The 26,590-nt window shown below is 42.0% G+C and overlaps 1 protein-coding gene across 2 annotated transcripts; it reads left to right on the top strand.

The window, feature by feature from the left end:
- Positions 1-16: 16 nt before the first annotated feature.
- Positions 17-25,942, top strand: LOC107378185 (uncharacterized). 2 transcript variants are annotated; one of them, XM_015948257.3, is made up of 7 exons: positions 17-300; positions 669-713; positions 6,689-6,815; positions 11,428-14,201; positions 16,124-16,267; positions 16,478-16,558; positions 25,232-25,942. In XM_015948257.3, exons 4-7 carry the CDS (start codon positions 11,447-11,449, stop codon positions 25,339-25,341), a joined length of 3,090 nt encoding a protein of 1,029 aa, XP_015803743.3. In that variant the 5' UTR covers positions 17-300; positions 669-713; positions 6,689-6,815; positions 11,428-11,446; the 3' UTR covers positions 25,342-25,942. The 2 variants fall into 2 exon arrangements, with proteins under 2 accessions (XP_015803743.3, XP_054604479.2); XM_054748504.2 differs by lacking the exon at positions 6,689-6,815.
- Positions 25,943-26,590: the final 648 nt, after the last annotated feature.

Genomic DNA, 26,590 nt, shown 5'->3' with positions numbered 1-26,590 from the left:
CTGCTGAGCAGAGAGGAGACGCTCAGGCAGGGAGCGCTGCTGATGCTGCTGGCTGCGTTCATCAGTCTCTCTCTGCTCTACTCGCATCAAACACGACGAACCGCAACTTTTATACCACACACGTTCATTTTTATTAATTTATTAATATTTTGGTATCCCCACTGGCAAGATTCCGATATAAGTCCTTTTTTTTGTAGGACAGAAAGTGCCTTTTTTTAAGTGTCCGCACTTTCGCGCCACTGAGCGAAGAGCTAGTTAGCAAGCTAACGCATCAGGTTTAATGTAAACGAGTCGTTCAAGGTGAGTAAAGTAAGAGTTACTTTCACTAATTATCATTAAATCAAAGGGATGGTTGTCGCTAACTATATGCGTGTTATCTAACCTTAGATAAATAGTTAAAATAACATGAACATATTTTTAACCAGTGGGTGGCTAATTAGCTTAGTCCTGAAACTGAACTGTACAGAATATGTTTAAATCACTAATGTAATGTGTTGAGTTCATGAATAAACAATAATATCATGAATGAACAATAATATCACAAAAAAAATCCAGGCTCATTGTGTTTATACAACTAGCTCATTGATTAAGAGTTCCATGTCTTCTGCTTAAATAACTTAAAATTTTTTGTCAGACATCAAAATAAGGATTTTCTTTTTCTGTGACAGTTTTCCAGTCTTAATGGCAGACGACTGCAGTTAAAACATCTCAAGGTAAAGATGTAATTTTGGTACACGACAACACAGAATATAACCCTAACTAGATAATCAGTGGCATCCCTAAACCAACTGCAAACTCAGTTAAGTCAGTGTGTGTAATATCAGAAAACCTTTGTTTTGGCTTGTTTTGGGGCAGCAGTAGCTCAACAGGTTGAGCGGGTTGTCCAGTAACCGGAAGGTTGCAGGTTCGGTCCTTGCTCCGGACAGAGAATTCTGCTGTTGTGTCCTTGGGCAAGACTCTTAACCCACCTTGCCTGCTGGTGGTGGTCGGAGGGACCGGTGGCGCCTGTGCTCGGCAGCCTCGCCTCTGTCAGTGCGCCCCAGGGCAGCTGTGGCTACATCGTAGCTCATCACCATCAGTGTGTGAATGTGTGTGTGAATGGATGAATACTACACTGTAGTGTAAAGCGCTTTGGAGTCCGTACTCTGAGAAGCGCTATACAAGTGTGGGTCATTCATTTTTCATTTGTTTTGACTACCTTCACTGGAGTTTCTACGGGTGTAAACGGTCTTTTTTCCAGCCATCATAGCGAAGGGGGCGGTCACATGAGAGACGTGACGTCACGTGCAAACGGTCAATACAGGTGCTGGTCATAGAATTAGAAAATCATGACAAAGTTGATTCATTTTAGTAATTCCATTAAAATATGAAACTTGTACATTAGATTAATTCACCAAACAGACTGATATTTTTCAAATGTTTAATTTTGATCATTATAACTGACAACTAATGAAAATCCCAAATTCAGTAAATCAGAATGTTAGAGTATGGTGAAAAGCTTCACTATTGAAGATCCCTGGTGCCACACTCTAATCAGCTAGTTCAAAAGACCGGCTAAAGGCTTTAAACGATCTCTTATTGTGTGTCCAAATCCTGGGGCAGGATGCTTGTGAGGACGCGTCATTACCGGTCCAGCAAGGTCGGGTCCTTGCTCGACCGCTAAAACTGGAAGCCAGCAGCTCTGTATTTGGACAGTCTAGCCTTCACCCCAGCGGTGGCCTGTAGGTCCCGTCACAGCCGTGGCGGCAGCTACACGCTAAGGAAAAATGCTAAAGCTAGCGAAAAACGAGCAGGAATATCTTAGAAGCTGTACCTCCATCACCAGTGTTTGTTCACAACTGTTTTCAGGTAAAGTAATTTTGTTTATTCTACGAGCTTTCAGGACTTACATGTTAACTTTTGATCGTTTCATTTATGTTTTAAGCTACAGAATGAGCTGTGGTTAAATGTACACAACACATTACTACAGAATATTAACATGTAGTTGATTAATATATGAAATGCATTATAAATGTTGAATGAAATGTAGGACATTTTCTAATGTTAAATGGACCTTAGCACTTCTTATTTTACATAAAGTGGGTGTAAACATTTTAAAAACAGGCTTTTTGTTAATAAAATAGCATTGAAGTGTTTTCAACGTGCATGTGTTTATTCAAACCAAGCTTAATAATGTTCAGATCTGTCTTAAAAATGTAAATTCTTTGTAGTTTTTGTTTAACTATTCACTGCTGCTTATCTTTAAACACAACAGAACCAATGTACTGCAGGTTATATGTTTGTTTTACATTTTTCTATTTAAGCAAAACTATTTTTTATCTATTACAGGTCAGAATGCCTATTCTGCACATCTGCCTCTGTGCTGGTGAAGTTGTGGCCCAGGAGGATGAGCCTGAGGAAGATGTGTGTGGAGGTGCTCAGCTGTGCTCTGTCCTGGAGGAGGTACCAGCAGACCACCACTACTATTAACAGGCAAATCATTTATGCAGGAGCCTCTATTAAAACACTGTGGTTTTATTTGTTGAAGAGTGACAATTGTTGCACTAGTGGATCCATAAACCATCTCCTCATTTCATATTTCTGAATACGTCTTAGAGATGTAACAGCCGTCCATTGAGATAGCCCAGCAGGCCCTGTAGATGGACGATGGAGTGGACAGTGAAAGGAAGCATCCCAAAGCTCTCTCCGGAGACTGTCCTGTATGATGCACCACCCTCTGACTAGAAATGTTCAGCCACGGGTCTGTTCCAGCCCTCCATCCACGTCTGGGATCCTCCTGCAGCAGATCAAGTTGCAGATCTGTAAATAAATGTCACGTATTATGAATAATCTTGTCTCCTTACCATCCTTTCATTCTGTTCATGTAACATGTTCAAAAACATATGTAAATAATAAAACTGGCAATAAACTTAATGACCAAAATGAGTTATCAGTTAGTATTTGTTTTAATAAACATGTTCAAATATCAAACAACTAAATAACATTAATGTGATAACACTTGAAGGCCACTCTCCCAGGAGGATCACCAGGGTAAAACAGCAGCAGTGAGCCTCTCCTGACCGTGGACACTTGCAGCCCTAAACACAGAAAATCAGAAATCACAGGTGACAAAAAGGCAATTAACACATTTTTACATTTATCCACATGAAAATTTAAAAATTATATTCTTCACACAAACTATTTTTAATTGTTCTTTATAACGTGTCAACTGTGTAAATCCCTGAATATAGAACTTTACTTTTCACAGCAGAACACACGATGAACTACTGTGGTCATGTGTAAACAGCTTCATTCTTTACCTCTAAGCTTAATAAAAGTGCCCTGTTGTCCCTAAAACAAATGACAAGCTTCATTTGCACACACACACACACACACACACACACACACACACACAAATGGGAATAACTACGGAACCCCACCAAACAAGCTCGTTCTGCCTGATTTCTGCCTAAAATGTACAAACGGAAAATGTCTATAAACCAAACCGCTTTAAGCTTTTTAGATTTCTACCGATATTTTTTAAACAAACATACGTTTAAAACTTGCTTTCATGTTTATCTTCCTGTTGAAAATCCAACGGCAGGCGCGCAAAGCATGCTGGGACAGCCTTGCTCTGTGAGGATAGACCAGACCCATCCTCCAAATATGGGTGGAGCGAGGACAGTGAGTATTCTTGGAATTAGGTCAGTACTCATCGCTGCGCTGAGATGTCATCGACCTCAAAATGCATCCTGCCCTTGGATTCGGACACATCCTTAGTCTTGTTATGTAGGCTACACAATCATGAGGACGACTACTGGCTTGACAGTTGTCCAGAAGACGACCATAGACATCTTCCACAAGGAGGGCAAGGCAGAACAGGTCATTGCTAAAGAGGCTGGCTGTTCACAGAGCTTTGTGTCCGAGCACATTAACTCATTCACTGCCAGCCATTTCCTGATCGGTAAAGCCCTTCGCTGCCAGCTTTTTTCACCATTTTTACTGTTTTTTTAAGAGTCACAGAACGTTGCGCGTAGGGTTGTCACGGTATGAAAATTTAACCTCACGGTTATTGTGACCAAAATTATCACGGTTTTCGGTATTATCGCGGTATTTTTTTAAACGGTGTTGCATATGTTCAGAAAGCATTGATAGTCCTGTTCTACACAAACTGAAATAGTTCTGAAAAGGTTTAACAGTGTTTATTAAACCTAAAATAACACAAAGCCTTAGCAAAAGTGCAACTTTTCACAAGTAAAGGAACAAATAGCTTCTTTTTCTGGAACGTGTTACAGTAGTCAGTGCAGGTTTAAATTATACAAATCCAAACATTCAAAACATAAACAATATGTAAACAAATCAAAGAAACACCACTTGTTTTCTCATATACTTGTTTTCTTCATTATCAAAATGAAAATCTAAAACTCCAGTCTTCACTTGACTTGAGCACTGTACAAGTCAACCTTAAAAAAATATGTATTTAAAATAAATAGCCACTTTAAACAAATTATTAAAATAACTACTACACTATGTAATCAAATCCAAATGTTCAAGTATAAATGGCATTGAATAAGTAAACAAATCAATGACAAGGAACTAATTGTATATTTCTCTTCATCATCAACAAATAAGATGCTTCATCCAGCAACAGGATGTCCGTGACGCGGTTTAAATGCTGGCAGAGGACGCTGCGGCTGCAGTATATAGTGACTCGTTGTATTCTCCCTCAGCCAAAAGTCCTCACGTCATGCATTTAAGCTAAAATGCTAATGTTAACTTACCTTGCACTGGCTGTGGAGACGTGGGTGATGGTCACGCAGATGTGCCATTAGATTTGAAGTGTTGCTGCCTTTTGCAGACACTTGTTTCCTGCACGTTCTGCAAACGGGATAGCCGTCTTCTATTAACTGTCCCTCAGCATTTTACAGAAATCCAAAATATGCCCATACTTCCGATTTAGTCTTCTTTGAGGGCTGATGGATGTCCTGGGCGCTGCCGTCTCCTCCTTCGGCCATTATTTCAGCTTCAAAGTTTTGGTGCCGTTGCAAACTAAAAAGTGCGTGTGCGCGCCGCGGGAACTTCAGCTGAAGCGACGGTGGCTGGTAAGGGTCACCGCGCCGAAACCGCGGCCACGGTAAACCCACCGAGATAATTTAGTTTTTTAAAAACTGGACGGTTATTTTTATTGTCAACTTTTTTACCGGGGTTTACCGCTATACCGGTTACCGTGACAACCCTAGTTGCGCGCCAGGATGATGTCGACGCCAAAACAACCAAAACAAAGGGGAGACTCACCTCTAACATCAGGAAGAATTTGCAGGTTTTGAGCTTTATCCATTCTTTCACAATCCGTTGTTGAATTGTGATCGGCAGACGCTTTTCCGGTTTGCGCCTCATCTTTTTTTTTACAGCAGCGGCCCAAAATGGTCTCCTAACACATGGATTTTCTGCTTCCTGATCATGTGACGTGTGACGTATGCAGATGAAGATCAGCTTTAGAGCTGAGATGTTTGTTCTCACAGTGCGGGGGCTCGTTCCGATGCCCAAACAGTAAAAAAATGCAAATGACGACTTTAGTAGTCATTGGCAGTGAATGAGTTAATAGAGAGGTGAAGGGAAGGACAAGATGTGGTAGAAAAAGTGTAGAAGCAATGGGGATAACCACACCCTGGAGAGGATTGTGTAACAAAACTCATTCAAAAATGTGGGGGAGATTCACAGAGTGGACTGCAGCTGGAGTCAGTGCTTCAAGAACCACCACACACGCAAAACCTGGTTTCTGCTGTCACATTCCTTCTGTCAAGCCACTATTGAACAAGAGACAGCATCAGAAGCATCTCGCCTGGGCTAAAGACTGAAAGGACTTGACTGCTGATGAGTGGTCCAAAGTTATGTTCTCTGATGAAAGTAAATTTTGCATTTCCTTTGGAAATCAAGGTCCCAGAGTCTGGAGGAAGAGAGGAGAGGCACAGAATCCATGTTGCGGGTATTGTGAAGAGGAAGATGCAATACGTCAGAACAATTAAGAAGAGCTGAAGGCCACTATCAGAGCAGCATGGGCTCTCATAACACTTGAGCAGTGCCACAGACTGATCGACCATGCCACGCCACATTGCTGCAGTAATCCAGACCAGAGGAGCCCTAAATACTGAGTGCTGTACATGCTCATACTTTTATGTTCATACTTTTCAGATTGCCAACATTTCAAAAATCCTTTTTTTTTTGCATTGGTCTTAATCGATATTCTAATATTCTGAGATATTTAATTAGAGATTTGTATTAATTGTCAGTTATAATCATCAAAATTAAATCAATAAACATTTGAAATATATCAGTCTGTGTAATGAATGAATATAATATACAAGGTTCACTTTTTGAATGGAATTACTAAAATAAATCCACCTTGTCATGATATTCTAACTTTATGACCAGCACCTGTAAATCATAATGTTCAAGTGACGTACACTTGAATGCAGATCTGATGTGCTATGGTGACAGAAATGAAGAATATTTAATATATAAATATTGAAAAATAGTACCAGTAAACATTTTTCCCAAATATACTGTATGTTCTCACTTGGATACTAATTCCTGCTTAAGATTTTGTTTATTAATAACTGGTCAGCTTTATTGTCACGTATTTCCTTCTCACATATCTTTTTATCACAGCAAAATCCCCAGTTACATGTGCCTTTGTTATTCTTTCAAGGTTGCGACAGAATTCTGAAATTTAACAAGTCGTCCCACTTAAAGAACCAAGTAACAACCCACACTCCTGAGAACGAAGTCCGATTTGAGATAAACAGCACCATCTGATGTAACCATCCACACACACAGTAAGTTAAATAGATTTTTTAAGTACTTAATTAGTCTCTTTAGCTTTGCAGCATAGTGTTGTTGTTATTTCTTTGTAAAATGATACTTTCATTTCAAACATAGCTTTAGACTCTGGGTTGCATTTCTTTTTCAAAACTGTCCCAGTAGTTCTCTGATCTCATTACTGTGATATATTTTTAATGACTCTAGTACCAGAGCGAGCACACAACAGCAGAACACAGCCTGCAGCGTGTTTTTATACTTTTTTATGGGCTTCATTTAGTCTCAAATAAACAAAAACTCAGGGGTTTTAAAGTACTCTTCCTTTTTCATACATCATTATCCTCAAAACACTTGTTTTTTTCTTCTTGCATATTTTGGCTTAATTTAATATTTAAATAGCTCCGATGTGCTTATTTCAGGAGCATGAAGTGATCCACATCAGAGGAGAGCTTTAACATGCCAGGTCTTATTTCCTGATATTTGGATATCTCTCCTCTGATTGGCTAACAGCTACTCTACCACTGACTGCAACATTGATGGTTTTTCTCCACAAATAACACAAGCATGGAAGAGTTCTCTTGTGTGGTGGAGTTGCAAATGCTAACGGTTAGCTTTTACTAGCGGAGACATTCTTTGCTGATCAACAACAGCCTTTCCCGTCGTGAGTGAAGATAGGTGAGTCCATGAATGCTAAGTCAGGGCTGTACAGTGCAACATATATGTCGCATGTGAAAGGAAAAAAACTCTGTGCGATAAATAATTTTTAGATGTAGCACTTGTGCATCACCATTTTCCCCTGAACTTTATTGAACAAATGCAAGCTGTTTGTTTTTGTGTAGGGAAGATGCATGGCAAAGCCTTGGCACGCCACTATGCCAAAGAGTGGTTGTAGTCAATTGTGATGACCAAGTGTTTCCTCATCAGTATAGTTACTCTTATATGCTACTACAATTCCCATCAGGCCTGTGTGTTCTCACGAGTTTACTTATTTATGATGTACGCGTGGGCATCAGAGAATGAGGACAAACTGAGAAATGAGGCGATATTTCAAACCTTTAACAGAACAGAAAAACAAACCATGCAAACAATAAGAAACAAAACCAAAACCTGCACCAAACCAGGGTACGTGTGAGAAGGGGAAAGATTATAGAGAGCCTAAGTCTCCTACCTTTCCGGTCGGCCAGCAGGCTAACTTTTATCTGCACAAAACTTGTAGCTATTGGCACCACAGGCATCACAGGGTTTCCCCCAGAAAATGAGTTAAGCCTGGCGGATTCGGGGGGGACGGTCGCGCGCTCTGTCCCCAGCGCTCCTCCGTGAGAGCAGGGGGGACCGCGCACTCCGTCCCGCAGCGCTCCTCCGTGAAGGCGGTGGAGGGGGTGCACACGTTTTGCTGCTGTTTCTCACTAGTATCAGCTGATGGAGGTTTTGTTACGCCGTTCGTGTCAGCGGACACGGTAGGGTCGGGGAGGGGGGCGGGGCATGACGCTTAACCTGGCAGGCCGCCAGGCTTATAAAGCGCTGGGGGAAACCCTGCATCATATACATAGACACCCTGTGGACTGAGCTGCCATCTTGGATGGGTCCCCAATTGCCCCCAGTGCATTTATTTTTACTGGAGAGATGTTTATTCAACTAAAAACACATTTTAATAGGATTTTTAACAAAATCAGATATATAGTATGGCATAATTAAAAAGAAAACCCAATATGACAGCGACGCTGTTACTCTCTCCAGCTCCCATTGAATAAGAATGAGAAAGTCCAACGTTTTGCTAACCTTCTGCAAGTTCTCTGTGTTTATTAACTTATCTTTCACTGTTGGCTAGCTCTGTGTTATTGTAAGAGATGTCTCTGTGAACTGGGACTTATAATGATTCGCTCTGGCGACGCCTGAAGGGAAAGAAGCCAAAGGCATACCTGCAAATTTGTCGCTTTTTGTTGAAAATCGCAGTTTTTGAAGCCAAATGTGGCAATCACGTGAATCTTGTATATCCGAAGAGTTTTTGTTTTGAAGGGTGGGGTGGGGGATTTCTGTCGGGTTTCAGTAATGTTTTCAGTCACTCAGAGAATGGAAAGGGGACTCCTCTTGTCCTCCTTTTTCACACCCTCCGAGTTTTCAGGTATGTAAAGAATACCTGAAAGACAAAGTAGTTTGTTTTGATGGCAGCTTATCATGCAGCTGTCTTTTCCTGCATGTTAAATGCCCAGTATGCACACATTTATGGATGCAACAATACCACTTTTTTCCAAACCGATACGATACCGATACTTGGATCTGAGTACTTGCCGATACCGATTACCAATACCAATACTTCTACCACACAAAAAATGCAATGATTTGGAATACAGATTTTATTTTCTTCTCTGCTTTCAACTGGAAAAGACTGTGAGGTAGATAAAAAGTAAAATAAATGAATGGAAATCATAACAAAACTAAAATATTAGGTGAACAGAAATGACAAGTTATAGTGAAGCCATTTTCAAGCAACTGCATTGGTATCGGTTAACTTTTACCGATACAATACTGGTATTGGTATCGGTGCCGATACCAGTATCGTATCGGTGCATTCCCACACACATTACAAGTGGCTGGTACACTGCCTTTGCTGTCAGGTTTAAAGTACAGACAATTTAACTCCGATGTAGACACTTTAGCTCTGCATTAGCCTACTTGCTAACAGCTGCATGTTAAAGTGTCTGAATACTTGCCTGCCGTAAATTGTGTGAGGTAATGGTGGTGTTTTCTTCCAAGAAATAAAGAACACTGATGTAGAGGAACTTGTTGAGATAAAAAATAAGCCATTATTATTCCGTTTGAAAATCTCTGGATTAATTAAAAAGTCATATTTCTTTTTTATAAGGTTAAAACTGATCTTTTTCACTGATTAAGATTTTTTTGAAAATTTCCGATCACACGATCAGATCGGACCATTCCTAGTACTTGGTTTAGTGTTCTCCTTGTGTGTTTTTGACCTTTGACCCCCATGTTTCCTTTGCTGTTTATTTCCCCTTTGTTTGGAGTTATCTCTTCTTCTGTTTAGTTCTTAGATCCTGTTTGGTTTGATCAGTTTAATGGTTTATCCTTTTTTCCTCCAAGCCTTTCAGTAATCTCTAGGTTCTCCTGTGTTTGGAACCCACTTCAACACCAACCAACCATTTCCTGACAGGACTTAGACTTATAAAATGTGTTCACCGGATTCAGGAGGAGCAATGTGGTTTCCGTACTGGCCGTGGAACACGGAACCAGCTTTGTACCCTTAGGGGGGTCCAACCTACATGTGTTTTGAGGATGTGGAGCAGGCATTCGACCGCGTCCCTCGGGGGGCCCTGTGGGGCAAATATGGGGTACCAGGCCCTCTGATAAGTGCTGTTAGGTCCCTGTATGACCGGTGTCAGAGCTTGGTCCGTGTTGCTGGCAAGTCGGGCTCATTCCCAGTGAGATTTGGACTCCACCAAGGCTGACCTTTGTCACCGATTCTGTTCATAACTTTTATGGACAGGGTTTCTAGGTGCAGCCAAGGTGTTGAGGGCATCTGTTCTGGTGGCCTGAGGATCAGGTCTCTGCTTTTTGTAGATGATGTGGTCCTATTGGCTTTACCAGAACGTGATCTCCGGCTTTTGCTGGAGCGGTTTGCAGCAGAGTGTGAAGCAGCTGGGATGAGAATCAGCTCCTCTAAATCAGAGACCATGGTCTTGATTCGGAAAAGGGTAGAATGCCATCTCCGGGTCAAGGATGAGGTCCTGCCCCAAGTGGAGGAGTTTAAGTTTTTCGGGGCCTTGAAATAATTGTGATCTGAAATATAAGATATCAAATTGAATCAAATAATTGACACAATAATTGTAATTAGGGATGGACAATATATCGGCATCAATATCGGTATTGGCCGATATTAGTAATTTTTAACATATTGGTATTGGTTTGATTAATAAATCTGGGCCGATATTAACAGCCGACATTTTTTCCTTCTCGTCTCCATTTGTTTGCCTGTTTCAGAGGATGGGAGAGGATGATGTGTAATTGTTTAGTCATGTGAACTGTGAATGAAATCATCTCAGAACCGTAAATGTGTGTGTTGTGCGTACATAATAACGTAAATTCAGCTTGAATAATTTTCAATCTATACAAAATTTGCTGATTTAAGAAGCATTAATGTCAATATATCGGTATCAGCAAATATCAGTTATTGGCCATACAGTGATCTTAATATCCGTATCGGCCCAAACATTTCATATCGGTGCATCACTAATCATAATCCAGACGTGAAACTAGTGAAGATTCACACTTCTAGTCACCAAGCAAAATTAGGATCATCACTGAGTAATTTTAATGACTTTTTCACACTCAAAGCTACTTGTTACCATTCACTCACATTGTTTTATGCTAAGCTAAAGCTAAAAGAGTACTGCTGCATCAGAATAATGACTAGGCTGGTTACAAATAGTTTTTTTTTTACACTTATCTAACTCTGGTGAATATAAAAACAGACAAAATTTACTTTAGCGCGTTTAGTGCGTGCACGTGTGTGTGTGTGTGTGTGTGTGTGTGTGTGTGTGTGTGTGTGTGTGTGTGTGTGTGTGTGTGTGGCTCTCAGAAGCTGTGTTCACTCTCAGTGAGTTTCTGTTTTAGGTCTTATTGATTGAAGAAAATGGATTACGTCACACAAGAAGATGTCAGTCCACAATCAGATCTCACTTCACTGCCTTTGTCAAAGCGGCTGAGAACCGATTGTTCTGTAACAGAAGACGTATCTGGGAACAGCACGTTCAACACTTCAGACGCACGGACATCTCAGGAATGTCGCCTGTCACCAAGAAACCTGCAGAAGACTGATGGGCTGACTTTCACTGCAGAATGTGGACATTATGATCACAACTATTGTGACAAAATACAGGGTAGTACTTTAACATCTGTTACTGATATTACTTCACAGAGTAGTAACACTCACACAGAATCAAAGATAGGATGTTATGTTTGTGCTGAGAGAGATGGGAAACCTTCAGAGGCCAAAACAGACACACTCAGTCTGTGTTTGAGAGATGATACAGATGGATCTCTCCCTTGTACCAGGATGAACACACCCAGTCCTCCTGACTGTAATCATCTAAGACTCTACAGTCTTCCTGATCTAAATGAGCATGGGGCACAAACTGATATCAGCCAACTCATGGAAGATACCTTCTGTTCAAACCAGCCTGATTACTCCTCTAAAGATGCAGTAGTGGACCCAGGTCTGTGTCAAACAGGCAGCCAACCAACCGAAGCAGTGAAAACCAGTAAGGATAGAGAGGAGGTTGATTTTAGCGTCCCTCTGAGTAAGGCTGGGTGTGAAATTCTCATATCTTTCAGGGATTTTGAAAATCCTAATCCACTTTACTCAAACCCTGATGAAACCTCTGGAGAAATTAAAAAGCAGGAATCAGTGCCACAGACTTGTGAGAGGGAATTTGTCTCTGTCTGGGATGTAAACACAAAGGGCCAAGCCAATGAGAACAGCATGAACAACACTCTCATCTGCTCTGCTGCTGAAAGTGCAGAGAGATCAGTTCCTACTGATGCCAGGGTGATGGACACAAGTGTTCAAATTGAGAATTTTGAAATTAATAAGTGCATGGAGGCTGATCAGTTGTCTGAGATGCCGGTGGCTTCTGAAATCAGCCAAGAGCCCGCTGAAGGAGATAATGACGCTTTTGGTGTAATTGACCCTGTAATCTGCAGTGAAATTGATAAAGAGGTTGAAGGGAGGCTCTGTATCTCAGACAGCACTGAAGGTACAGAATTATCTGCGTTAGGACAAATCTGCAGCGTGGAAATAACTCTTCCCCTTTGTTGTAGTGCCAGTACATCACAAGTTTTATCTGCAGACCAGAACAAGGAGTTCAACCACCAAGAAAGAACAATGCAAGATGAAAACAAGTTCATATGTTTGGGATACACACAGGCTTGTTCAGTGACTAACATTGATACACAAGACAACAGAGCCAACTGCCAATCCAGTCTCAGCAGCAGTTCCAAGAAGCCCCCTCCTGCTAAGGTGGGAGGAACAGAAGGAAGCCATGATCTTGTGCACCAGGAGCTGAAGGAACAGAGCTGGTCCAGATGCTGTGCTGCCAGTCCTAACTACATCAAGATGCAAGAGGTTGAGTTTTCAGAGAAAGAAAGGGACAAAGTGGACATGACAGCTGTGATAAATGGTCGAAAGGAAGCTGCACACATTTTTAAAGAGAAAGAAAACAATAAAGAAGGAACATCTCAGCAACAAAATCAACAAGATGAAGATGACGGATTGATGGAAGAAGAAACATCCAAACAAAACAGCAAATTAAACTGTACTGATGTCACAGAAGAGCTTGCGAGTTTGAGCAATAACCCACATTGTCCAGATATTAATGGCATGGATGGGACCACTAAAGGAACAGAACAAAGAGGGGTAATAAAATTTGGAACAGAAATAAAAACCTGTGGATGTGAAACGTCAGAGATAAAAGGAACCGCGAGGGAAGAGTCACCCGATGGAAGCGTTAGTGAATGGTTGGAGGGGGCTAAATTGCCTTTTTTACATGCAGATCATTCAGAGCAAAGGCTCAGTGGTTTCTCTCCTTACCAATACAGGTCTGATTTATCCATGCCCATTACTTTTCCCCCTGAGTGTGATGCAGTTGTTCCATGTCAGCCAAATTTAAGCCATTCAGAAAATGCTCAAAGCACCTCCACAGCACTAACGAGTAGTGACAGATTTCCCCCGTCTGCCTTTACTCTCAGCAGCCATGTGCTCAGGGGGTTTGACACTTTTGAAAAGATCAAACTCTCACCAGATGATGGTGATGACGATGATGCTGGCCTGGGCAGCATGCCTGTTCTCACCAGCTCGCCTAAAGAGAAAGCACCCGAGCAACAACTCCACCACCACATGCAAACGGCAGAGCTTGACGTTCATAATAAGATGGCAGTGGAGAAGGATGGAGGAGAGTGTCACGTCGGGAACATGGCAAATGGATTTGTTAGCAGCGATTCAGCTTGTAATGATGGCCCAAACTTTCACCCAGCAGCAGATGTCAATGTACTCACTTGGCCGGAGCAACAACCTGACTGTGGATCGGCCTGTGACTCCTCTGAACTCACACACGAAGAATCCAATTCACATTCAGAATGTTCTGCTGTCACCCCTGAGTATGACAGTGATCCCAACAACAGCTTGCAGTTTGAAATGAAAGAACAGTTTGACAGGGTGTTGAAAGAGCTCCGTTTATTCTTTGATATCAGTAGAAATGACTTTGCAAGCGACTGCAGGCCATGTTCACCTGAGCAGTATGATGCACCCAAACCCCTGGAGAGAAACACATCAAAAGGCACAGAGGGCTTCAGCCAACCAGGAGGACTCCACAGAGATGATGCATCACCAGGTATTATACACTATAGCTGGTGTACTCACTGCACACAGGACACACTGACTACGTTTACATGCAGCCAATATCCGGGTTATGGTCGGGTTAAGGTCGGTATTCGGGTTTCTGAGTTGATCAGAATAACCCGTTTACAAGCATAAATAGAAAGAGTTACCTCTAACTTGCATAACCCGATTTAAATGCGGACTTTGGGGTAGCGTCAGGACTCTTGTCGTGATTTGGCGCTATATAAATACAATTGAATTGAAATTGAATTGAATTGGGAGGGTTAAGACACTGCATACACTATTGACCGTACACATAAGTATCAAAATACCGTGTTACACAAATATATTTGGTTCTTTTTCTAACTTCGTTCGGTGTTTCACTATGGGAATCGCCCTGGCGTGACCCAACTATGGAACTGGGAAATTCGGCACGGCAAGTTTGAACCCTTCCTGTTCCATGTATGTTTGCCCGGAGTTGTACTGAGAAGCATCCTGTCCGCCCCACTGATTGGTCCTTGCCCGAGCGACAGCGACGAAAAGTTACAAATTTTCAACATCCTGGGATTGCTTCGCTGGCTTGTGAAAAATTTCACATGCACATTTTTGGCATGTCGCTTAGCAGGAGAGAGACCTGCGTTTAGCGCTTTTTCGTGCATGTCTAATTGAGAATGAATGCAGAGGCGATGTGACCTCCCGTGCTTTGAGCCCATTAGTCTTGGTCGTTTAGCAGATAAAGCAACTGCCTTTCATCTTGTTTTGCCGTGTTCTGACGTTGGTTCGACTCCCAGGCAACAGACATGGGTAATTTTGGCATCAACAAGTCATCTTCCTGCCGTGTTTTTCTGCAGTTCAGCAACAAAACCAGGTGATTTCAAACAGCACAGTGAATTAACCTTGTTCAATTGCTGAAAAGAACAAAATCACAGCATGGAGTGGACTTGTTGATGCCACAATTCCCCATCTTTGGTCAGCAGTAATCTAGTCAGCTGAAGCAGATTTCTTTTGCATCTCTAAACATCTTTGAATTTGATCATTTCCAATCAGCAGTTTAGTTGATTTAATCAACTCACCTCACATGGACTCACACTGGCTAAATAAACAAAGAAAGTAAAAAAAAAATACATATCAGTCTTGATATTTTAAAGTAATCACAAATAAAGGATCAGAAAATGAAATGCGGCTAAAAAAATAAGAAAAGAAGTTACTTCCACGATCGGGAGTCACACCGGCGTAAAGTCATAGTAAAACTGCAGATGTTCTAGCCACTAGGCTACCAAGTCTATTATAAGACAACAGTCACCCAACACACATGTCCAGTGCTGGCCATTACCACTTTCTTTGTGGACAGGACGCATGGTTTTTACAGTAGTGTTTTGTCCCCAATGCAGAAGTAGTTGTCAGAATACCCACTCTGGTAGCGGTGGAGGCAAAGCAGTCATCTGTGACATGAAGGTCACGTTCTCAACTGCAGCATAAAATAAACCGCTCTATTGGGCGTTGGTGGCCTTCTAGGGGAGGCAGGATTCAGATCTGAGACTAGCTTCAGGGGGAGGAGACATGCCTGATGACGCACTTATTTTCCGTCCTCATGTCTGTAGGTCCTTAACACAGAATCTGAAAACTCACAGCTGAGATCAGAAAATGTATGAATGCAGCAAAAATAGGTCTGGGGGTATTTTTCATGATGGAAGAACAATATCACATGGTAAAAAGCTCCAAAAGAGGGGATTTTCCATGATATGGCCTCTTTAATGAACTCATTTAATGTAGAGAAAAACATAAAAATCAGACCCCATTTGTTGGATGTTTACTGAATTTGATATGTTTTTTGACTTTTAAGAAGTTTTTATCAAAGGCAAACTTGTATTTCTAGATCTGCTTTTTACACATTTTTTTTCATGTAGAATTTGAATGTTTCCTATTGATGTTTAGATAAAGCTGTTGAAGACCACAGTCTGGAGATGTGTGGAGTTGACCCGGTGGCTTCGTTTCTTAATGCCAGCAGTGATGGAGAACAGGAAGTGCCCCTCAACAGAAAAGTGTGCCAACATAAAAGCACTAAAGAGAAGCATGCAGGTTCCAGTTAAACTTCCTCATTCTCAGAAAATCATCAACACCAACAAGATTTGTTTGAATATAAATTACAAAAAATCTAAACTGTATTCATAAATAAAGAAGTATGTGGCATTTATTAAATGCAAGCTGACAAAAGCTGGTGGGTGAAAATGAAATGTGTTCTTTGGTGAATTCAGTGAAAAAGACATGGATTTGTCTCGTTGCTTTCAGTGCCCCAGGAGGTCGAGCAGAACAAGAAGATGTGGTCTCCTTCCTTCTCACATCTACCTGTGTTGGAGCAACTCAGTCAAAGTGAGTTTACTTTCAGGGTTTTTACTGATGCTTGTAGTAGGACAACGCCCACATTTTATTCATTGTTTTGCAAGTGCTTAAAACTAAATCTGAAATGCCATTAATGAAATAAGGACACAAGTATAAAGATCTGTCAGGATTTTTTAATCCTAGAGTTTCACCGTCTATCAGAAGCTAATGCAGGAGATAGGTGTAGGAGTCTATTTTCATGTGCAGCCTGAATGAAAAACCCAGTGGCCGATTATAATCTGAAATAATCATTAAATAATGTTTTTTCAGTCAACCATACCTTTAAATGAATCGAAAAGCAGGAAAAAGGGAAGACATTTTCTTTCTTTAAATCTCTTCATCTAGATTCATTTTCTGAGAATCCTTGTGTTGCATTGTTTGGAAAAAGAATCATAACACAACTTAAGGACAAGTTGAAAGTATTTGTATTTTTTAAATAAGTTTAGAATATTTGGATATTCTTTTTTTTTTACTTCGAATGGGGATTGTCATGAAGTTTTATTTTTTAGGTTTTTTTTTTGGAACAAGATGGAGTCTGCTTTGGCACAGGAGCTGTCAACTGCTCCTGTTTTGTCTTTTAGTTTCCTGGTTTTTGAATAACTTCTTGGTCTACTCATATCCTGGAATTGTGTATGATCGACTTACCCTGCTTGGCCTTCATTCGAGACCTGGATCTCTTCAGTTCTATACTCCCTCCTCCAGACGCCTGTTTGATGAGGTCTCCTGACCACTCAGGGCCTTGCTAGGCGCTGCTGGAGGCGCCAGGCGAAACGTGGAGGTGTCTGCGTTCGGCTTCGCACATCCTTGTGTCTGTTCTAGAGGATTTCTGGGTGGCAATCGGATGACTCGCCGCAGTGTGATCTAACCCCACAGCCCATTATGGTATTGAACCAACGAGGTGTGGTTTCTATCAGTGGGAGCTTCCATCGGAGGCGTCGGCCGGGTTGAGTTGTCTGGTGGAGCCTCACTTACCCAGTGAGATCCAGTGAGCTACAACCTGTCTACAACACTGGCTTTATCTTTTCTATGGATAGGGCTGCTCAGTACTTGCTCAATCGGGAGTAAGACTGCTCTTCTGAAGGATATTTTCATGGATTCTGCCGTAAGTCTTCTCTGTTTGACTGAAACGTGGGTCACACTGGGAGGGCCCCTCTCCTTGGCTGAACTGTGCCCATCTGACTGCCTGATTATTAAAAGATCTCAGCTGTCGGGTCGGGGTGGGGGTCTGTTAGCTCTCTCCCCTTGAAACACCTCCCCTGCCTGCCGGCTCCCACCAGTTTTGAGATATCCCTGTTTGAACTTGGCTGTTCGCCAGCTATTTTATTTGTTTTATGCTATAGACCACTGAGCTATAGCAGTGCATTTATAATGATCTTGCGGATCTTTTGTCGGATTACGTGCCAAAGTATGACCAGGTTGTTGTTCTGGGGGATTTTAACATCCATGTCTTCTGTCCATCAAAGCAATTGGTGACTGACTTTTTGGCTGTCTTAGACTCTTTTGGCCTCCAGCTGATAATGGATGATCTGACCCATGCATGCTCTCATACTCTGGACCTGGTGCTATTCAATGGAGTGAACGTGCGTGATCTGACTGTCGCTCCTGTGGGCTTCTCAGATCACTACTCTGTTCTGTTTATTTTCTGCCTACTCCCACCCTTAAAGAGGCAGCCCGCTGTGTTTTTCAAGGTTCATCTCATTGGTCACAGCCTCTCAGCTGGTGTCTGTTTTGGATGTTGACCCTCTCTCATCTGCCTCCGGTGCTCTAGAGGGAGTGAATAGCCTTCTTTGTCAGCTAAATGCTACCTGCTTAGCTGCCCTGGACTCTGTGGCCCTCTCAGACAGAAATGGAAAAAGGAAATTTCTGACACATGGATTGATGATCAAGTTCAGTGCCTTAGGCACCAGTGCAGGAAACTGGAACGGAGGTGGAAGAAGGATGAGCTGACTGCGTTTTGAGTTTTTAAGGAGTCTCTTTGACATGATCAGAAAGCCGTTAGGTTGGCATTGAATAAATATTTTTCTGATGCCACTGTCCATCCCTCATTCTGCTGGGGGACGCTCATGTGGGCAACGACAGTGAGGCCTGGAGAGGGGTGGTTGGGAGGAACGGCCCCCCGATCTGAATCCGAGCGGTGTTTTGTTACTGGACTTCTGCGCATGTCATGGATTGTCCATAACAAATACCATGTTCAAGCATAAAGGTGTCCATATGTGCTCTTGGCATCAGGCATCGAGGCCGCAGTTCGATGATCGACTTTATTGGCGTTTCAGCTGATCTGTGGCTGCATGTCTTGGACACTTGGGTGAAGAGAGGGGCGGAACTGTCAACTGGCCACTACCTGGTGGTAAGTTGGCTTTGATGGTGGAGGAGGAAGCCAGTCAGACCTGACAGGCCCAAACGTATTGTGAGGGTCTGCTGGGAATGTCTGGCAGAATCTCCTGTCAGAAGGAGCTTCAATTCCCACCTTTGACAGAATTTCAAATACGTCCCAAGGGAGGCAAGGGACATTAAGTTAGAGTGGGCCATGTTCCATGCTTCTATTGTCAAGGCGGCTGACCGGAGCTGGGGCCACAGTGTTGTCGGTGCCTGTCGTGGTGGCAATCCCTGAACTCGCTGTTGGAAACTGGCGGCTAGGGATGCTGTCAAGCTGAAGAGTCCTATCGGGTCTTTTTGGCCTGTGGGACTCCAGAGGCAGCTGATGGGTAGCAGCAGTCCAAGCGGAATGCGGTGGTCGCGGAGGCAAAAACCCAGGCATGGGAGGAGTTCGGTGAGACCAGGGAACAAGACTTCTGTATGGAGAGAAGTCTGGGCCTCTCGGCTTAGGCTGCTGCTCCCGAGACCCGACTCTGGATAAGCGGTTGAAAATAGATGGATGGATGGACTGTCCAGCACAGAGGAGACCATGCAAGACACTATACAGGGTGTCCGCGGGGTTTTAAAAAGTATTAAAAAGTGATAAATAAAAATAGTCAAATTTAAGGCCATTAAAAGTGTTAAATTTGGTCTCAGAGGTATTATTTTTTCCAAATTAGGTATTATTTTTTTCAGACTATCAGGTGTCGTATTATGAATATCAACATAGAAATATATTCCAAATGAAATGTTTTGAACGATTATAAAAACAAAACAGATTATTTGCTCCTCCCGCTTGCGCTGACCTGTGTTGCAAATGAAGCGCTCCTCCACAGTGTTGCCAACTTAGCGACTTTGACGCTATTTCCAACAGCTTTTCAGACCCCCTTCTTGACTTTTTAAATCCTAAAAGTACCTAGCGAACACCTCAGAAACGTCTCTGGTAACCCTTAGCTACTTTCTGGATAACTGTCGTCGACATTTCCTGCAGGTTAGCTAAACACTCCGCCTGCGCTCCGGACCGTTCTTCAGGACATTTAGGAAAGGGAATGATGTAGTGAAGTGTCGGTTGCTACAGAAACAGCTCTCGGAGCCGGCTCTCTTTTGGATTAACCAGAGTGAGTGACACACACCGTACCTGCGGGCTCCTGAGCCGCTAAAAACGGCTAAATGTGCGCGTGCGGCGTGCTAAACACGTGCAGCTTGCCCCTGATTGCTGTGAGACCGGGTTGGGGGGTGGGGGTGCAGCTGTGGTTGAGACAATTATTACATTAACTGATGGACTTGTAAATACATAGTTTATAAATAAGGTAGAAATAAGTTCCTCACGCTGATAACTAATCTCTCTGAGACACGGTGCTAGTGCATGCTCCTACAGCACCTTGACACGACTAAATAAATGTTATGCAACATTTTGTGAACATCAATTTATTTGCATTTATTTGTTATAAATGTCACTGTATAATTGTTGTTGTCAGTATTTGCAAGATATTGGTATTTGGGTCTGTACTGGTTAGACTTAAATGAGTTAAACCAAGGTCTATAGCCCTTGGGTCATAAACTATGAGCTATAAGTATATTGGTCTTTTTATACTGGGAATCAGGAGTTCTTTTAGTGATCATCTTGTTTCTTGTTTATTTTTGCCCTGATTGTGCCCTGAGTAGGGCTGGGGGTAAACAATTATTTTTAAAACGATTATTCTGACTATTATTTTATCGAATAGTCGACTATTCTAATGACTATTTAGATGATTAATCTAGCGATTATTTTCTATTGCACAATTAATAAAAACAAAAAAATCTCAAATAAATTCTTCCAAAAAATTGATAAATTGTTACTGTAAGAGAATAAACACTACAGGCCTTCCATTCTGTATAACACTGCTTTTATTGTGTCGTGGTTGGTTATGTTCTGGTGACTGTAGAGGTTGGGAGTGCAGGCTGCTGCCTGAGAGGTGGTTGGAGACGGAGTGTCTCCATGCTGCTTTGATTTGGTCACTTATGTGCGTGAGGCGAGTGGTGTTACGACTCTTCCTGGGGAGTTTGGCTTGTGTGCAAAAAGGAAGGGACAATAACGGGATTTAAAAGTTAAAATGATGATCAGGTTTATTCACAACTACAAAAAAACATAAATATTTCCATCCACAGGTTGGGAATAATAAAACTAATTCTGCCTGTGGGAAATTAAAACAAAAGTACAAATAACCTGGGATGTCCCACTGGGCAACGATTACATGGTTCTGGACCAAAATAAGGATCTCCAAAGGTCCAAACTCTAAACTGGGCGGTTAAACCAAACTTAAGGTGATATTTTAAACTAAATCGAAAACCCACAACACTCTAAATGTAAAAAAGGGAGATCTGCACCACAAAAAAGATGAACTCTAAACCAAAACGTAACCGCTTATCCAAACGCAAGAAGCTGTTAGCGAAAATGCTAACAGTAGCTTTACCAACATTAAATTCAAGTTACCAAGTTTAAATAAACCAAAAATACCCAGCATCAAACAGACCAGCACGGAGGAGAGACTGCTACCACCAAAACAGCTCTCCTAATGTCTGAAAGAAGCTCCTTTATGAAGGGAGAAGCGCTCCCGGTGATTTTCTACATCTGCGGTAGAGACAAAGCAGCGCATCTGACCCCGGAAGTTGTTGTCCGTTGCCGGGAGACGAAGGCGGGCAAAACAGGAAAGGAATCTAGCAGCAGACGGACATTGTTCCGGGTCTTCGGTATTTGGCGGAGATGTTAGTGAAGGTGGAGAAGAGGGCGAACTAGAGGAAAAACAGGCAGATTCCTCCTCCATTTACAAACTCCTGGGGATGCAACAAGTGGGCGCGGTGTGTTGACTACCGGATCTGACGTCGACGAATTTTTAGAATCGAGCCGTCGACGTCATCGATGCGTCGCCACAGCTCTAGCCCTGAGCAATTTTATGACTGAATAAAAAAATAAAATAAAAAATCTACATGAATTGAAAAATTGTCTTCGATAATCGAGATCTCAATTTCAGTCACAATAATCGTGATTATTGTTTTTGCCTTAATCGAGCAGCTCTACTTTAGCATATCCGGTCACATAATGATGACGTCATATTCAGTGGTCGTTCTGCATCATTTCAGGCCTCGTAGTCAACTGTCTGAACCGCTGAACAGAAGTGCCTGGCTTATTTTCTAAGTAAAATAAATATGTGCAATACGTTGTCAACATCAGTGAGTCTCTAAGTCTATTCTTTTTGTATGTTATATATGTTAAAATATGTGTAAATAGGTCGCTGATTAACACTTGCAATTTAGTGTTGTGATGGTTTTAAAAAAATTCTGAAGGTAGTAAAAAAAGGTATTAAAAAGTAGTAAATTTTACTTAAGGATTGCTGTATATACCCTGCTATAGTACCATTAACTCCATACCGTTGTTGGATTCATCTAATGGTTTGATTCCATCTGTCTCACTATGCTACTTTATCAATAAGATTTATGGGATTAGGCTGGGTTTGGTGCCTTCAGGGGAAATCTATGAGGTTGCTCCTCCTGCCCCTCCAACACTGCACACTTTTGCCCCTGTGCTCTTATGTGACCTTGAGAGATTTGTAAAACCTGTGAAACTTGTCAGCTCTACTGAAGACTCTTCCGCCACGGTTGGTGCGTAAGCTTTTTCATGAACTTGGTTCATCATTGCTGGAAATTATGAACACCAGTCTTTCCACCGGCGTGTTTCCTCAGGCTTTTAAGAAAACGGTTGTTCAGCCAACTTTTAAAAAGCCTGAGCTGGACAAAGCAGATTTTGATAATCTCCCTCCAAATGCAAAGCTATCATTGCTTTCAAAGGTGCTCGAGAAAATAGTCCTCAATAGAGCCCTGCACGGGCCTAAAATCTGAGCCTGTGTCTGGCCCGGCCCGAGGGGGTGGAGCCCCAGCCCGACCTGGCCCGAAAAGGTTTTCAGGATTCTCTGGCCCGGCCCGAGCCCAAGCCCGACTTTTTTTTAACCAACTAAATGAAAACAAAGTGCGTCAATCCTGACCAATGCGTTAAAAGACGTGCAGGATCCGAGCGTCGCAGAAGCGCATGCGGGAAGCTTCATCCCACTGAAGCGAGTGTTTTCCAAACCCTGTCTCTCAGAGAGACTTGTCACTTAGAAAATGTTCCCTGATTAAGAAACTTTGGCTGAATAGCGCTTGTTCCTGTCTCCAATGTGCGACACATCCAGGAGCCGTCTGAGGAGAATCCCAGAACCTCACATCCTCTTCAGCTCATATAAGCGCATATGATTACGCACAAGCATGACCCAACACGGTCTCACAGTAAGACTGGGTTGGAACTGTTCAGGTTTACGCAGACAATCTTCACATAGAATTGACTTACAGATATAAAATTAATTCAGTAAAATATAAAGCATTTTATTTAAATATCCATTCATTATTTTACAAGCACAGAGAGCCACATCAGATGGATGGAAGAGCCGTGGGTTGCCGATCCCTGCTCTAGTTCAAGATATCATTAAAATTCCAAAAGGGCTGAAAAGATTAAAAATGGGGCTTTCCGTGCACATACAATACATTACGGTAGCCACCGGGATTCCCTGTCTTGAGCGCAACGAATCACAACACAGATTCAGAGACGTGCCGAGTTTGTCATCCAAAATGCTCCGTTTTATAACTTTTGAATGGCTGATCAGATTCAAATAATTCCAACGGTTCCTAAAAGTACATAAAAGCAGCTTTCCAACGATCTATAGCATGAAGCAATCAGAGTTAGGGAAAATATCGCTACGAGGGGAAATCCTGCTGTACAGCCTGATTGAATGAAACGGTGCGTAGCGCTGCGGTGAAAGCGGGTAACCTATAAAATGACGTGTTGAGGACGCAAACTCAATGCATCTCTTTTATTGTGAGGTAATAATTTCTCCGAGTTTTGCGGTTGTGGGCGGGAGTAGACATGCACGCTGCACGTGCGGGCGGGAGTGTAACACACACGTTGCGGTTACAGGCGGTAATGGTCAGAAATTCAGCGGGAGCGAGCAGGAGTGGGATGAAGAAAACAGTCCCGCGCAGGGCTCTACTGCTGCATTTGTGTTTCAATTTTTTTAAATGATTTCGATTAAAAATAAAGGCGCCCGGCCCGTGTCCGAGGTAATTGCACAGTCGTTGGCCCGAAGCCCGGCCCTCGGGCCGTCGGGCCGGGCCGACCAGAGGGCCTAGGGCTTCAGTGCAGGGCTCTAGTCCTCAAGTTGTGGCGCATATGGAGACAAATGCCTATCAGCATTCAGGCCCGTTTACAGCACTGAGTTAGCTTTGCTTCATGTGAAAAATGACATCTTGGTGGCATCAGACTCGAGGTCCTATGTGCTGCTGCTGCTACTGGATCTTTCAGAGGCTTTTGATACTGTGAAACACCAGGTACTGTTAGACCGCCTTAAGTCGTGGGTGGGTCTAGCAGGTACTGCACTGGACTGATTTCTGTCTTATTTGTAAGTTTGGAGTGTTTAACGTGCAGCTGGGTGTCTGGACTTTGCCTGGCTTCCGCTATATGGGGGCTGCCACAGGGATCTGTCCTGGGGCCGCTCCTTTTCACCATATATTTGTTACCATTGGGGTCTTTGACCACTTTCACAACAGCTACCATATTTACGCAGAAGATTGCCTGATTTATTTGGCAATTGATGGAGCAACCACTTTGCAGCAGTTAACTGACCTAACCACATATTGCTTTGCACCCCCTCAATGAATTATAAAATGAGGAGGGAGTGTGCTTTTGTACATTTGACGCCTGTTCTGTGGAATGCCTTACCTCTTATGATCCGCCAGTCAGCTTCTATTGCGGCTTTCAAGTCACGACTGAAAATGCACTTTTATGACCCGGCTTTTACATCTTGACTTGCTTTTTGTAAAAGTATTAATTTTAGTTGTTATAATTCATATTTTTATTAGGTTTTATTCATTTTTAGAATAGCCATTAGCCCTTAGCTGTGTTTTATGATGCAATGTATGTTTTAGTACTTCTTTCTGTACTGTATGTAAGGCGCTTTGGTCGGCTGTCATGCTGTGCTAAAATGCGCTTGATAAATAAAATGGTATGGTAGGGCAAGTTAAAGAAATCACATGAGCCAGACAGGAAGTGAGATTCAGCATTAGCAACTTTTAGTGGAACGATTTCAATGTAACAATCAGTTGGTTTGTTTTACTTTTGGATATTTGTCGGCACATTTGACTGAGTGGGTGTGAGAAAATGGCTCAGGGGAACACAAGTTAAAAAACATAGGAAAACACTGGCCTTTGTATTAAAACCTTTTCTTTTTTCTGCTGGACCTCCAGCACAGCTCAGAAGACTGGAGCCTTTGAAAACCTGCACCCGTCCAATTCGTGTTGGACTCTCCAAACGAGCCAAAACCAAACACCTGCACCGCTCACACCCATATAAATGATGGTCAGAAAAGACGGCCGTGCACAAGTGTGGGAATCTTGTTTCTTGTTCCAACGTTATGTAACAGATATATTTTCTGATATGTTGTTTCATGGTTCTCTGTGTGGGTTTGGGTTTCATGCTTCAGATTGCCCCTTTTAACGGTGTGGGCAGTTCTCTTATGATTGCACTCAGCTATTAATTGCTTGTTGAGAAGATGAGCAGCAATTTTGCCAAAACTGCTTGGAGTTCAAGGGTACCTTGTGAAAACGCAGTGACAAATGTAAGCCTGTAATCTTTATTCATTAAATATTTTCTATTTATATGAATTGTTTTGCACTTGAAATAAAAATTCATTTTTATGCTATATTTATGAATTTCATTTTAACCAAAATTGTTTAAAATATTTACACCAACACTTATTTTGATGTTTGGGTTTATATTTAATATCTATTTAAAACAAAGTTCACATTTATTCAGACATGTTACATTTGTTGGTTTCTCTTCAGGTGTGCTGGCATATTTGCCAGTGTTGTATGTTTTGTGGGCATCGTAGACCAGAATGAATAAGATGCCAGTGTTTTTGTGTTCTGCTGCTTTAAACAATAAATAAGTTCAGTTGTGAACCACATCTCCCTGAGCTGAGTTTTATTTACAAATGTACTTGTTAAGAATTTTTCGCACAAATGATGGTCTAGAATCTAGACTAATATTTCCTCATAAAACCATTTGTTTTAGATTCATCAGGTTAGATATGAATCTAATGAGATAAAATGAAATTGTAACATTAGCTCAGGTTCTAATAACTGTGTCACTTGTATTGCTTATTTACCAGCATTAATTATTATCTTGTCCACTAACAAAGGGGTTTGTTTTGGAGTTTAAAGCAGTAATCTGGAGGTTCCCCTTTCAGGAATTTTTTTTCTTCTTTTTTTTTTTAAACCTGCACTGATAAAACGTTGTGCCATATGAATTGAGCGCCACTCAGCATTAGCCAATAACGCTAGACATCTGCTTAAGTACAGATGTTAATCACAAAGCATGTGCACTTGTTTGCAAAACTACCGCACTGTTGTAAGCAGCATTGCTGTCCTGTTTACTAGGCTTAAGCAGTATCCAAATTTTAATACCGTCCAACTTCCTCCACATTTTACCAAGGTATACAGTATTACCAGGAATAATTTTTAAATGATGACGTAACCCTCAAGTGTGACTACCAAACAGTTGGTTTGGAATGTCACCGTTCAGAAATCAAATAACAAACACTATTA

This window comes from Nothobranchius furzeri, chromosome 2 (genome assembly GCF_043380555.1).
Source record: "Nothobranchius furzeri strain GRZ-AD chromosome 2, NfurGRZ-RIMD1, whole genome shotgun sequence".
NCBI lineage: Eukaryota > Metazoa > Chordata > Actinopteri > Cyprinodontiformes > Nothobranchiidae > Nothobranchius > Nothobranchius furzeri.
Note: the sequence above shows the minus strand (reverse complement) of the source record. Positions and strands in the feature narration are given on the sequence as shown.